We start from the raw sequence: 14,939 nt of genomic DNA, 5'->3' as shown, positions 1-14,939 counted from the left end.
ACGTTACCTTGTTGGATAAAATACGTTGACAAAGTTTTCCTTTGGGGACAATTGGGGTTTAAAAAAGGTGATGAAAATCAATACTCAATGGATCGCAGTATCGGGATAATATTGTATCATGAGACCTCTGGTGATTCCCACAACTAGTCCACATTTGCTCTCTCTCTCTCTGTCTCTGTCTCTGTCTCTCTCTCTCTCTCTCTCTCTCTCTCTCTCTGCACATTTGGCAAACGAGGAGCGGGCGGCGTGTGTTCAGCTCAGGGACTGAGGGGAGAAGAAATGGAGCCGACCATCTGCCAGATTGTGGGGCAGAATTTGAAATGAATTTTTTCCCCTCTCCCTCCAGATCAGAGTTGGACAGTCATCACTGCCATGTCACTCCCACACTTATTACTCCAGTCATTAAATCATAGAGCAGGGCGCTATTGAAAAAGTGACTTATGAGATTTACAAGCTATTACGATGAGAGGATGTCTGGAGCCCTGAGGGAAATTCCCATCCTTCTCTGTTCAGTGCATCTTCTGGTTCATTTACCACTGGTAGATTCACATTTGTCCTCTTACACATCATCAAATCCAGCTGGAGAATTGGGCTGGTCAATAAAACTAAATGGTCAGTGGTGGATGTTGAGAGCTTGGGCCTCAATAGATCTGAAAACTAAACAAAAAATGCATCGGTAGAGACGTCAGGAGGAGAAATTCAAGCAGAAGGAATGAAGTGATGAAGAGAGCGAATGGTGGAGTCGACGATGGTGGAGCTTGTCAAAGGTGCTGTGCTATGAGGGTGATGACGCAGCGCGTATAGTAATGTTTGCATGGAAAACCAGAGAGGGAGAACGGCTTGACAAGTATTAACATATGAGTGGACATTAGTGGAACAGTATTTTACTGGAATATGAGGAAAAGGTACAAATTAAAAGGAGCAGTTTGACATTTTGGGAAAGAGGAAAGCTCACCAGTGGTCCGTTAGCTTAGCATAAAGAAGGAAAACTCTGTCCAAAAGTAACAAAATCTGCACCCGCACCTTTAAAAACACCTGATATCTAGTGGAGAGCGGTATTGATCTTCTTAACTAACAAGAAAGCAAATAAGCATATTCCCCGGGTATACTTTCTGGAATCCACTTTGCTTTGTGCCGAACTAACCTGGTAAAGTGAATCAGAGACACTTTTTTTATTTTTTTTTACCCGCGTCCATTAGGCATGTATAAATGGGTAAATTTTCAGAGAGCACATCAGCTCACGTCAGCTTTTACTCAGTTCTGCGCCTGAGAAATGTGCTGTCACAATGTTTCAACCTCAAAAAGAAAAATATTCATAATGATTGGTGGATGGGAGTCAGAGCAGGTGAGCCGAGCTTTCTCACAAATCCTCAACTTACACAGTCAACACTGCTGGAAGGGGAAAAGTAGCACAGTACAGGTTTTTGCTTAAGTTTCCCTTTCCACAGAGTGAGAAAAAAAAAATCGTGTTCCTGCAAAATCAAATTTAACTCCTCTGGCTCGGCTGGATTAAAATACAGACAACTGGGTATCTGTGATTGAATGAAGCGCTGCGGCAACTCGATTAGAGGTGGGTCACAGTGGAGAAAGAGGGGAGCCGACTGATTTAATGCGTTCTTGATTAAATTAGGTCACTTTATTTCATTCATATTGGACCAGAGCACAGCGCCGCTGCCTTTGACAACTTATGTGTGCTGTTGATCGTAGGGTGCCTTGGGATAACTGTGCTTTTTAGGAAGTGAGGTTTCAATCAGGCTACATTCTACCTGCAGGGTTCCCATCAGATTACAAAGACCGAAAATCTGAGGTTGCTTTTTTTCCCCCCCGTTTTTTTCTGACGGAATTAGAGCACCCTGCAGGGGAATTTATGGAAACAGAAGTTATAGAGCCTGGAGGTCTGGTTGAGTGAGTAGTTTTGGCGATGGGTTTAAAGTCGAAGTTGAGAGACGGCACAAAGACCAGAGGACAGAGGAGTTCGGGCCTCGGAGAAGAATGGGTTAGAGAAACGCAAAAAAGCAAACAAACAGATGAGTAAAGGAAATTGTTAGCCAGCAAACAAAGTCAAACACCTACACTCTTTATCAGAATATCCTCATCTGAATTCCTCCTGCAACAAGCTGCATGGCTAATGTATTCAATTTACATAGTTACCGCCGAGACGTTATGTATCTTTTCCTCGAGGCGTCTCACACCGTACTCTGCTCTGCGAGTCAGAATTGCGCGAGGGCAATAAATGTCACGTCGGCCTTCTCTCTGTCTTTGGTTTGTGTCGGTGGGTCACAGTCACGGCCTCCGCCGAACGTGTGAGGAATGCACAGCGCCGGCCCACAGGCGGAGTGTGTGTGGGGGGGGGGGGGGGCGCGATAGAGCCTGAGTGACACTCAGCTAGCGTCGGCCTCCCTGGAGAGATATCCCCTTCTCAATTTTGCAAAAAGGGGAGAGTGAGAGTGAAGGAAACGCCGGCCTCTGCTTATCACGCGACACTCCGTTGGAAACACGTGGCGTCCTTTCAATTCGAATCACCCATTCACGCTGGATGATTCAAAAATGTTTGCTAAAGAAGCCAGTAGATATGATGTGACTGCAACGAGGGGCCAGCTTGGACAGCCTGCAGGTGTCTGTCTGTGATAGAGGTCCCAGAGACAATGTGTCTCAAAGGATTGGGGGAATCAAGGAAGCATGGCGGTGGTGGTCTGTTTGTGTATGGCGAGGTAGGTTTCCAGCCCACAGCAGGACAGAATCGAGCCCGGCTGATGATCTGCCAGCAGGCTCTCCGAATGCTCCGCAGGTCCAGGGCTCATAATCATTGAGCTTGCTGAGCACACGCGTCGTCTTTTTGCCGGCCCATTGGAGCCGGCTCGCCAGAGCAAGTTGGGAACGAGGGACTCGTCGCCCTCGGATGCTGCACATAAAGCGGCGGGAGTGGCTTTGTAATGGAGCGTTGTCGTTCACTGATCTGCCTTCAGCTGACCTTGCATCTCATGTACACGAAGCTTGGGTTTTCCCACTGGGACTGATGGCGAGTGTTATCAATCTCATGATCTAATTCTCTGGAAGCCATCGAGTAGGACGTCGTCCCACAATGCTGAGCGACTGCTTTCACTCTGCATTACAGTGGAGGGCAGAAGAAGGGATTTCCAACAGCATACTGAAAATGTCTCATGTTTTGGCGACATTTCTCTATTGAGGCAACCAGTGATTTCAAATGAGCTTCTCGAGAAAGAAGCCTTATTCTTAGGAACCGGCAGCAAAACTTGATGTTTTAAATTGACGCGCTGCTGTCAAACTCCACAGACATGATGCATTAACAACTGTTTATTAGAAGTGCTTATTTGTCGTGTGGTGCATAGTTCCTTTAATAATCAAACAACGTGCACCTGCTGTATTTAAGTGTATTCCATCTACACATACTCTGCAATTATTCCGCGACCTTTAGATATACCACACTGACTGGAGGGTGAATACACAAGAGAATTATGTATTTATCAGGTAACCTTGACACGTTAAAATCTACAGGACAGATCGTTTTGTTCCACTTCAGTTGCTTTGCTTTGAAATGAATGATTATAAAAACATAAACCTTTTTTTTTTTTTTCTAAACAGACCTCGTTCCGACGCACATATTAAAATCTGCTGCTAAATAATTGACACCTGTAGTCTCCTCAGGGGTCAATGTGTCTGAGTCCAGCTCAGAGCGTGCACCTCACGGTGCACTGATCACTGTGAACAACTGTCATACCGTCACAGTAAAAGAGCGTAAACTCTAAATAGCTAGAATACAGTTTTTGTAACGGTGAGATACTGTTATTACTAAAAGATTTGCACTTATTTTTCAAAAACAAGTCCATGTTATTCCTGTTAAATGTATTATTCATGGTGCTGATTAAAATAAAATACCGTAGTATATGTATAACAGGCAACGTTATTATTTAAAGTTTTTAATACTGTCGTGAAACCTTTTTTTTTTCTTTTTACACATTTCAAATCTCAGCATGCGGGTGCTTTTGCTTGCGTGTGGCTTTCATGAAGTCAGGCATAAGATAACTGCTTGGAGTGTCGGAGAAAAGATAAGAGGAATGGAAAGAGAGAGAGAGGGAGAAACAAGATTTACACAGGCATCACTCACTGGCTGGGATGTCAAACACAAATACGGGCTCGGGACACAAGGCCAGCATTCATCAGTGCTGTCGTGCTCATTGTTCATCCTGGCGAAATGTCAGAGTTGACGGCGGAGAGAGAGATTCCAGCCTGGTGGTCTTGGTCAAAGCACGGGCGGACATGCACAGCCCTCAGCAGCACGTGGACGGTGCTACCAGACGTGTCAGCAGCAAGGGAGCACTAATAGATGCACACATACACAAACAGATAACCGCGTATGCCTTTTGTCAAACTACGCACACACACACGCACTGAAATTACACTGAAAATCTGAAACACAAATACTGGCTTTTCCTTAGGAACATGAACAAACATCAAACAGACAGAGGGATGGTCTACTTTCATGGAGCTATAATCATTTACAATACCTCTGCAGATCTGGAACGTGTATACATTGATCGCTCTCTCACTGTGACACTCTCACTTTGCTCGACTGTTTAAGTTGCTCGGCTGAGTTTCACATCATCATTTTCTTTTTTTTTTTTGCCTCCGTCCTGTTATTTGTTTTGTTTTCCGCCAAGCATTCTTCTCTCTGGGATGAGTTTGGCTGGCATTTGTATTTTCTGGAAAGAAAACCACCATGTCATCTTTGATTTTTTTTCTTCTTTTCTTATTATCTTGAGGACAGTGTTGTTGTTTTAGAAGCCTTTTCAATTTGCATGAGCAAATAAACAAAGCCTGCTGATAGAAATATCCCCACTGCACATGCAAGTACAGCGATGCGAGGATGAATCTCTGCGATGGTACTGTTTTTATTCCTGCAGGGGAACAGCTTAGTGGAGCCATGTGATGCTTGAGGCCGCAGAGTAATGCAGAATATTCTTGGCTAAAAAGACAAAAGAGAGTATTGACCTTTGACCTTGGCTTTAAACCAGGTGTTTTGAAACTGTGAGGGGATGTGCATGGGAGGGATGAGAAAGATAAAGAAAGTTTGCAAGGTGAACTGGACGGGTGTATGCTGGCGTTCTAAAAACAGCCGGACGTTAGTTATTACTGTAGGTTGGTCGCATTTTGAATCATGACTCATTCAAGTTGAATGCGAACAGACAAGTCACACATATCTTAGGATTCAGCGTGACTTGAACTTTTTTTACAAGGACACATTCAACACCACCAACAAATGTGCCATAAATCCGCCTGGAAGCCAGAAAGAGAAAATGTCTCATCACCCCAGAGCTTGCTTGAAAATCATCATGTTTTAACGTTTCTCTTCATAATCAAACAAAATCAATGATAGCCGTCTGTACATCCAAGGCTACATTGCCGAAAGGAACTTCTCATAAATAATTCCAATTTTACCAAAATGGAAGATCAAAACCCTGGTCAATTTATAGTAGAGCTCATAAAGGAGAGCCTTGGTTACACAACTATAATCAAAGTCAGGTTGTCATCCGGTGTGTGTGTGTGTGTGTGTGTGTGTGTGTGTGTGTGTGTGTGTGTGTGTAAATATAATGAGATGTTGCATGTGAACGGTCTCGTCTTTCAATTTGTCAATAACGCCCACGTCTGTTCCCGGCAGTCAGCAAACTTCTAAAGCTGATATAAATTAAATGAACATGAAACACAATGGCTGGTGACCTTACATGTCATAAAAGTTGCCAGGGACGTGTCTCTACCTCATCGCCGGCTGTAACAGAAAGTGTTGTTCACCTTCCTGTGGCAAAAATGAGCTCTGGCGACATCGTATGAACTTCATCAAGGAAAAAGTCTGGTCTGACAGCAAAACCCAAGGGCCTGAGGGGCACACACACACACACACACACACACACACACACACACACACACACACACACACACACACACACACACACACACACACACATGAAATGAAGATGTCTCCAGAAGGAGAGGGGCATGCTTGTTATATATTTGAGATTTGCGCCAGGAGACTTGTGGACAAAGGCGCTTTCATCTCCTCAGCCCCTCATCTGTCTTTTTACAGATAAAAGTATGGAGCTGGAAATGACAATAATAGGGCAGATCTGAAGGAAATACCTAAGAAAAGGGGCAGTGGAGTGAGGACGTGACAGACAGGGAGTAAGAGAGAGAGAGATAGAGAGAGAGAGAGAGAGAGACAGCGTACCAGAATAGAAATATCATGACAGGAGGAAGTGTAAAGTAGTGGCGTAACTGTCACTTTCACACTCCGTCCACACCTCCGAGGTCTATGACATTCCCCCCTCAGCTCAGCCGCCACCTGCTGAGCGCCAGCTGAGGTCCAACTATTTCATTATGACAGGGACATTTGTGCAGAACACGTCTCGACAAATGGATCGGGCCGCAGCGCTTGATGCCATGCAGTCGGCTGATGTAATATTATTGCCAATAGTAATTGTAGTGTTATCTATTATTCTTGACAGACTACGAAATTCCGCCAAAGGTTTCAGCATAGTAAACATGTAATTGTGCGATAGTACAGTTCAATTCATTTTCCAGCTAAAACATTGCCCATCAAGAAGTGCCCACCAGCATGAGCACATCCCTGACTGTGACCGTATGCTAATGACCGGGTTCTTGATGGATGCCCCCTGTGAACATCTGATTTATTATGTTCATTGCACATCGTAGTGAGAGCGATGTGGGTCAGGAATTTAGAGAGATTTGGGCGAAGGTGCAATAATTCGCCGCGTCACGAGTGACAACAGCATACAATTGAATTGGTCACAACTCTTTGCGATACGGGCGCAGACTCCATATAACAGAAAAGAGCAGCAACTTCAAATCTTCGTCAGATGAGATGTTATGAACTCACAGCAAAGTTATGCACGAATGTTTGCTTTGAATCATTTCATATTGACCCAAATCTGTCCATTGACCAAAAGTGTTATTTTCTATGAGTCTACACTGTTAGTTGCCAGATTATTAAGTTCACTCAGGTACAACTAAGACAGTATTCTACAGCTGGACCATCATGAAGGTCATAAACGAGCAACTGAGTGTCATTGCAGCTGGACAAGCAGCGGTGACATCGCAGTACATTTACTGTACTCGAGTACTGTGCTTTTAAAAGGTTGAGGTACAGTGTATGAGCACCTTTATCGTATTTGACAGCTGTAGTTACTTTGCAGATTCAGATGTGTAATATACTATTATTTTTACTTCTAGGGAAACCATGTAATTAGTTTTGTTTCAAACACCTTTTGTTTCCTGTTTTATACTCACGGTGAGCCGCTGTTACGCAGACAGGCAGCTTTGTTCAACTCAACTTTGTTTTGACGAGAATGTACGAATGTCTTGCCGCTTAGTTTTGAGTTTAAATGAAGTGTGTTCTCCATCACCTTAGAGCCCATTGTTGTCTGGACGGTGGGAGGTTTGGGGGGGGGGTAGCCAATTGTGGATTGTATTGTTATGGATAAAGCAACCCTGCATAAATATAGAGCTATTATGCATAACACGTTACCTTTTGCTCATTAACACCCAACACCAAGCATAGCCGAGCCTGCAGGGATGTGTTACAATTCATTTCATTATAAGTCAAAGTATTGATGATCCAATCCAGCACATGAACATCTGAACATAATCTCAAGGCTACGCATCCAATACCAGTTGAGGCACTGTCTGTCTTATTATGTTTCTGCCTAGAATATATAATATCACCATCTAATAATACGGTGACCTCCAGGGGCCACGGCAGTAAACACAGTTTTCCTTTAAGAAGAAACGGTGGGAAAAAAAAAACACACGGAGAGAAACTGAGCGATCGTTTGCCCGTGGAGGGATAAAGAGATGGGGTTGGATTGATGACAGCAGGGACAGAGAGACATAATGAGCTGATCAAACGATTGCGGGGAATGAAATGCCAGAGTAGCTCAGAGCGGTGACAGACTGGGCTGTTAGGGAATCCCTGGTCTTGCCGCGATCGTCGGCTGCCTCTGCTCTCATTGGAATAATGGCTATTTCTTCCGAGGCACCTGCAGAGTTCGCTGAGCCACGCTATCTGTCTGCTAAACACAAACAGCTCTGTCCATCCTGTCTTTACATGAATAGTCTTCTCTCTCTCTCTCTCTCTCTCCACTGTGGCATTTTTGGGGTTTCTGCATTTTTTTTCCACAGACGTCTCAGATTCCGAATTGATTATTGTCGCTCGACAAATTCATTTCAAAACCGAATAGCTCTACCATTGTTTGTACTGTCCCATCGTGCTTTCACCTGCACCTGTCAAATTATCTTTCTATTGTTTGGTTTAATTGGAGTTACCTGAGCAGACTGACACTTTTCAAAAGGCTACTCAGTCATTAATCAGGTTGATTTTACAAAGCCAGGTCCAGCAATGGATGCTGTCTCCGTGCCGTTTCAGATAGGGATCAACAAATGGACATTCCTGGAGGCCACATCCTTTACCGTCTTTGTTTTCCCTCCGTCGGCGGTCAATTTGTTTCCACGACATCCAATCATAAAAGTGTTGCCACGAAGCTCCATCCATAGTTAAGAGTGCAATCTCAATTTTTACTTCATCTCCCGAGATAATGAGGGTTACAGATTGGATGACCTGTGATTCAGTGCTCAGACTTTGCATGCCAAAATTATTGAATACAGCCAGAGAATGCTCTGTAATAGTCAAACAGACAAGTGGCCAGCAAGGCCGAGCTCCTCTTTGCGGCACTGGCATGTCTGTGGCAAGCGTGTGGCAAGCGTGTGGCAGGCGTGTGGCAGGCGTGTGGCAGGCGTCATTCAGGTGTCAGGACTGTGGCACCTCTCTGACTACTGGCCCCCTAGAGGTGGCACTCTGACTACTGGCTGATTAATGTTTATTACTTTTGCAGATAGTTGTAAATTACAGTAAAAGTAATTATTTGGATAGACTATATTTAGTTTGAAAACCAGCAAAAGCATACATAAATAAAATGAATGATATACAAAAAAAGTACAGGGAGGTTACTCAAAGGATGTATTCAGAGAACGGGGGGGCTCAGCTGACCTGACTGAAATCATACATATGATTTACGGCATCTGACCTGTATTAACAACAATGGATATTCCCAGAAAATGTTGCTCCACCCACTCAACTTGGCAGCTTCTTCTTTTTTTAAATTCTTTATTCAACAATTGCACGCGTACAACTTCATAACGTGTCAATAAGAGACAGGAAAATACATTTAAACTAACATGCCAGGGGTGCCAAATGAGTGATGCTCGCCTGCCACTGTCCTGGCACTTGACCGGCGACTGCCACAGACTCGGCACAGACTCGGCACAGACTCGCCGCTGTCCTGACACCTCGCTGACACCTGACACAGACTTGCCACACGCTTGCCACTGCCAGTAATTGCACTCGCTGTCTCTCCGAGCGGCAGATTACTCCAGTCCTTTCTAACCGCAATTCAATGGCGGATGATGCGTTCATGGGTTACACAATAATTTATTTGGAGCTTGAACTCCGCGTGGGGATTGGGATCGCGCTGTGTTGCCCTGTAGATCCCCCCCCCCGAGGAGTCAGGACACTGGTGATGGTGGCTGGAGGTTCTCCTGGAGATGCTGGAGATGCAGATGGGGTGCTGAGTCTGAGGAGGCGGATGGTGCTGGGGAGGCGTCTGGGCCCCATGAAAAGGCGGCCGGAAGCTAGAAGCAGGGATAGAGCACATTTGAAAAGGGACGACAGCTGATAGGCTAGTGAAGGGGGCGTGACTCTGCGCCATTGGCTGTTAAACAGCTGATAAGAGTCTGACCCTTCTGAAGTCCCTGGCAGTGACATTAGGAATGATATGTGCTGCTGGTCAGGGACTGTATGTGAGAGGCCTACGAGCCTGGCATGAGGGGGTTGTCTTCCTGTCTGAACTTACGCTAGAGCTTCATTTGGACAGCAGAATCAAAGCGACAACAGGTACGTGAGGCCCTCAAGCATAGATCAAAGTCCTCTTTCCCACCGCCTGCTGCTAGATGTTACACTTTCTTCCCCGGTAGCTCATTTCCAGCTCTTTCTATTAACGTGATCTTTTCGTTCGCTTGGATATTTTGCCCATGGGCATGGGAGCTATTTGGAACATAACCATATAGACCTGTGAGATAAAACAAAGAGCTGAAAGCTCCACAGCTGCAGAGTGGAGAGCCTATTTTGGGAGATTGGGATTTTCGGTATTAGCGACCCTTTCAGATTAATATTAAACACCGTTTAAAGGCGCTTTGAAGCAGCACTCACACCTGTGGACTGTGGCTGAACATTTTCTCTCAGGAAAAATGTTCACTGACATCTATATATTAAAAAATTGCAGAAATATGTTACCGCAGTTGTGAAGTTTGGGGAAAAAACTTCACAACTCCTTGGAAATGACGCTTTCGTCCTACAATAGTGATTTTACTTGACTAATAGTGTAATTACGATCCAACATATTGGAGTTTTCATTGGTAGTGGCAGAGTCCGCCAGTCCCGCACTGAAGTCAGATCGCCCACCTAAACACAAAGGGCGTAATCCAGCGCAACTTTAACTTGTTGATGACAACCTCACGGTTTTCTTTTCGCTTTCTTTACAGGCGAACAAAGATGTACTGCGCTACTGCAAACACAACATCCTGCTGATCCTAATCAAACGCGTCCAGCTGGCAAGACACAGGCTCGCTTTTATTGTGAACCAGTCACAGAACACACAATGTACTATTTGTCACTGTTGTTCCCACAGAACACGATTCCCTTTCAACATTATTTTGTCAGACGATCATTTTAAAATAAAATACATGTAAAAGGGGTTAGCTGATGGAACAAGATGGAGCAACCACAGTGAACTGTTTAAGGAAGGGCGCAAGAACAGAGGCCCTTGTGACACTGTAACCAATCCTCTACAAAGAGATTTTCTTCTCCAAAACAGAATGCCCCTTTCTTAACATGCATGCTGAACAATCCTCTTATTTTCAAACAGTCCGAGGCCTTGACATTCTACTCTTCCCCCCCCAACATCTCATGCTTTCTGAGACTTGCCAAGGCTCTGGGCCGTATCCCAGGGATGCTCCTAAGCCTTCCTCAGAGAGGAGAGAGGATGATTTGCAGTGAGCCGGAGAAAAATCGTTGCCAGTGACGTCTCAGAGCGCACGACTCATTTGACGACAACCAGATCATTATTCCAAAAATTCCAAGATCACCTCAATGTCGGAGAGTATTTTCAGATTCGGGCAAGCTTCAAGACAAAATAATCCTCTTTGATCGCCATAATTCTCAGCAATAAAAGATTCAAAACTGCAACCCTGTAACCCTTGACACAAATGAATCTTCTCTATCTAGTTGAACATAAACAAGATGCCCTCTTCTCTGGCTATTCGCTCCATCACCGTGCTTTTAGATGGCACTGATTAAGGATTTTCAATCGAGCAAATCTTAAAACAATTTAGATCCTGCTAGCTCTATCTTACCTATCACCTCTGTCTCTTTCTTTTTGTCCTTCTGTCTTCTTCTAGGGTCTCCTGTAGTTCCTTGAGCCAGCAGTCGAATATGTATGGGCCTATTCAAGTGTCCAGCAATGTGCTGAGCCTCAGACACTTGTGTTTATTGATTTAGGACACAAGCTCAGCCACACAACCACTCAAGGGAGAAATGGCTTCCTGGGTATTTGTCGACGCTCTTGCTTGTTTTGCCCCGGCTTAAAAGTAAATTGAAATAGCACCCATCTCATTGTCCTCTCTTTCTGTGCTGAGAAGAAAAATAACTTTTTTCTCATGCAGTTGTCAGCTTCTGTTGGTTTCACCCCCATTTTGTTTAATGTCAAAGATCCAGTTCCATTTAGATGAAACTTTTTGCTTCGTGTGACTCCTGGAGTGCCCGGCGAGCTCCGATGACTGCATGGCATTCGTTGTTTGATGGCACAGGGTCGACCTCACGTCACACACTTGGCCCGCTGCTTAAGGTCAGCGCACCTCCTGAGGCCTGGGACAGGCAGGCAGCTTGGCAAGCGTGGGCAAATAAAAAGTAACATTCGCTCAAAAGCAAGGCATCGTTGACAAAATGTGTCGGTGAATAATGCAGGAAATCCAGGGCACTTTGGTTTATCCAGAGCGAGCAGTGCAGAGACAGGGTGTGGCGGAGAAAAACAAGTTATTCAATCAGAAGTGAAGAACTTGCACATGTCTCTTGTTGAAGATGTCTTGCTAAAGCATCCATAGCTGTTTATGAGCCCAAACTAAAGTATTAAGGATCTCAATTTCAACATCCCTCGGTCCACGTCCAGAACTATAAAGGAATATCAACAGCGACTGAAAAACACTTTTTTTTTTCTCTCTTCCAAATGTAATACCGATCTGCAGAGGTGGAAAGCAATAAGATTGAAAAACGGCAGAAACAAGATTCTAAATGAGCAACGACGTGAGGAAAGATGAGGGGAAAGACACACAGATAAGAGGTATTACATCAACATCAAGCAGCAGACATGAAACTGTCCTTTGCACCTTCAGGGAAGAAATATATATATATATATATATATATATATATATATATATATATATATATATATATATATATATATATATATATATATATATATATATATATCTGATTGTAGGTGATCCCAATTATCCCTCCTTCACCTCGGGCTTTGAGGTGTGACCAGAACAGGGAACCGCTGCCCCGCGGGGCCAGATAGTGGCCCTCACTCTGATCCGTCAGGCGGAAAGCTAGCTCAACAATTACCGCCGGTCCCAATGAAATCTATTAGGCCAAACGCTCGGTCTATGGTTCTGTTGCTACCCCCAAAATATAATTAGCCACGGAAACAAGTGTGGGGATGTGTGGCTCTGCGGTTCACCAGCACGTCTGTGTCACGCAGATGAAGTATAACGTGGATGTGGAACCAAAATCCTGCCGTGTAATGAGGGCACGACTGTACTGCTGTGAAGCAGGTCAAGTTCACTGAAGATGCCCCTTCACCAACACGCCTATCCGTCAAAGCTCCATTCATTACAGCGATCAAGGACTTTGTGACAGGGGCTTCAGTGGAAGCATAATACACCGAGTGAGTTGATGATGATGATGATGATGATGATATTGGGTGAAATTTCTTTATTTCTTTTTTATGTATGCGAGGCTTGGAGCACTCCATAACGCAAGAGCAAATCAGCCACAGATGTGGGTCTCACTTTGGTCTGGTCCCTCCAGGTGAGTTCCTGGCTCTGTAATCCCTTTAAAGGGTGACAGCACGCACGCACGCACACACACACACACACACACACACACACACACACACACACACACACACACACACACACACACACACACTCCTGGATCACTTAGCCTCGGGGGCAGATGGTAATGACAGTGTGCACACACACTATGCAGAAAACGTTGCTGATTTGTTGACTTCTTTTGTTCTTTCTTCTTCTTCTTCTTTGTGTTTTTCTCTCTCGGATATAATGAGAGAGAGAGAGAGAGAGAGCATGCGGTGTGAGTCATGTCAGATATAACATGGACCCGGAGGCGTTTTATCACATCACATGAAGCAGAGAGTAAATACATATGAAACAATTGTGATGCAAAGCACAATACTCAACGCCCCCAGGCTCTACAGACCGACAATTAAGAATGTGTATTTCTGTTAGTTTTGAAGGCTGTGTCTGAGCGGCACAACCTTCTCGTAAGGGTTAATAAATCACACAAATAAAAACAGAAAAAGTACTGTGCATACACTATGTCAGGGTGTTTGGGCTGCTCTCATCAGATCTATTTCTTGTGGAGTGAAGTGGTCACAGAAGCGATAATCCAGGCTATAACATGAGTCACGCTGATTCGTGACGTGAAGTAAAATGCTCAACTTGTTTTGTTTTTTTTGTGTGTTTTTTTTTTTTTGCAACCTGTTACCGCAGCGGGGATCTCTCCACGTTAACTGCGGCTCAACACACAGCAGGGACCGCGGCCAGCGCCGCCAGATGACCGTGAACGCAGCAGATCATTGTCTCAAGCGTGTTAAAACAAATTTAAAAAAAAACACACACACACAATCACACACACACGCACACACATCATGTCATCGGAGCGGGATGTCGGGGCACACGATGCCAAATTTCCGGGACTTTGCAATACTTACACAAAAACTCCGAAAAGCAGAACTCGGATGCCGATCTCCAAAACCAGCTGCCGCACGTTTTTCCTGCGGTCCGGGGGCGACACGTTCATGGTGCTCGAGGTAATCCAGCCAAGTGAAGTAGACTGCAAAGACAAAGGCGGCCCCAGTCAGTCGCGAGGTTTCCTCCTTTTCTTTTTCCTTCTTTTCACTTTGTAATCCACCTGAAGAAAAGCGGGCGCCTCCCGGTACCGGTGCTCCCTCTAATCACGCACGCCGCGCGCCTCCATCGCTGCTCGTACGACACCTGAAGCGGTCTTCTCCCCTCTCCTCCCCTCCTCTCCTTCTCCACGCCTTCGCCTGTCTCCGTTGCTCTTCGTCTGCTTCAGTCCCCCCCCCCCCCCCCCCGGGCGGTGTTTTTTTTTAAATATATATTATTTATTATTGCAACCCTGTTGGCCGACAGCTGCTGCTCTACCGAGTATCCTTCCTCCACTCCACCAATTACTTCACCCGGGTTGGAGTTTGGAGTAGCCGAGATGTGGGAAAACATGAGAGGTGTGGGTGAGTGGAGAGGGTGGGGAGAGTGATGAGATATATCTCTCTCTCTCTCTCTCTCTCTCTCTCTCTCTCTCTCTCTCTCTCTCTCTCTCCCTCACTTTGAATCAGATGACTAGAAGTTTCTGGAATGGGTGAAAAATACAAAAAAGTTCACCGTTCCTGTCCAGTTGACGCCACACGATGAACTGAATCTCCTCTTGTCTGGTCTGAAGCCACAGGAGCGATGTTGCGGCTCATAAACTTGTG

At 45.0% G+C, this 14,939-nt stretch overlaps 1 protein-coding gene across 1 annotated transcript in view; it reads right to left on the bottom strand.

The window, feature by feature from the left end:
- The window catches only part of plpp4 (phospholipid phosphatase 4), a 40,850-nt gene extending 26,363 nt beyond the window's left edge, over nucleotides 1-14,487 (bottom strand). The window contains exons 1-2 of the mRNA XM_068568072.1: nucleotides 14,357-14,487; nucleotides 14,157-14,278 (exon numbers count right to left, since the gene is read on the bottom strand). Coding sequence (XP_068424173.1) covers nucleotides 14,157-14,245 — 89 coding nt within the window. The 5' untranslated portion in view covers nucleotides 14,246-14,278; nucleotides 14,357-14,487. The remainder of the gene's footprint in view (nucleotides 1-14,156; nucleotides 14,279-14,356) is intronic.
- Between the last annotated feature and the right edge of the window lie 452 nt (nucleotides 14,488-14,939).

This window comes from Clinocottus analis, unplaced genomic scaffold (assembly GCF_023055335.1).
Source record: "Clinocottus analis isolate CAN_PGR_092001 unplaced genomic scaffold, fCliAna1.0.p SCAF_8, whole genome shotgun sequence".
In the NCBI taxonomy this organism is placed as follows: Eukaryota; Metazoa; Chordata; class Actinopteri; order Perciformes; family Cottidae; genus Clinocottus; species Clinocottus analis.
This window is presented reverse-complemented; position numbering and strand designations above follow the sequence as displayed.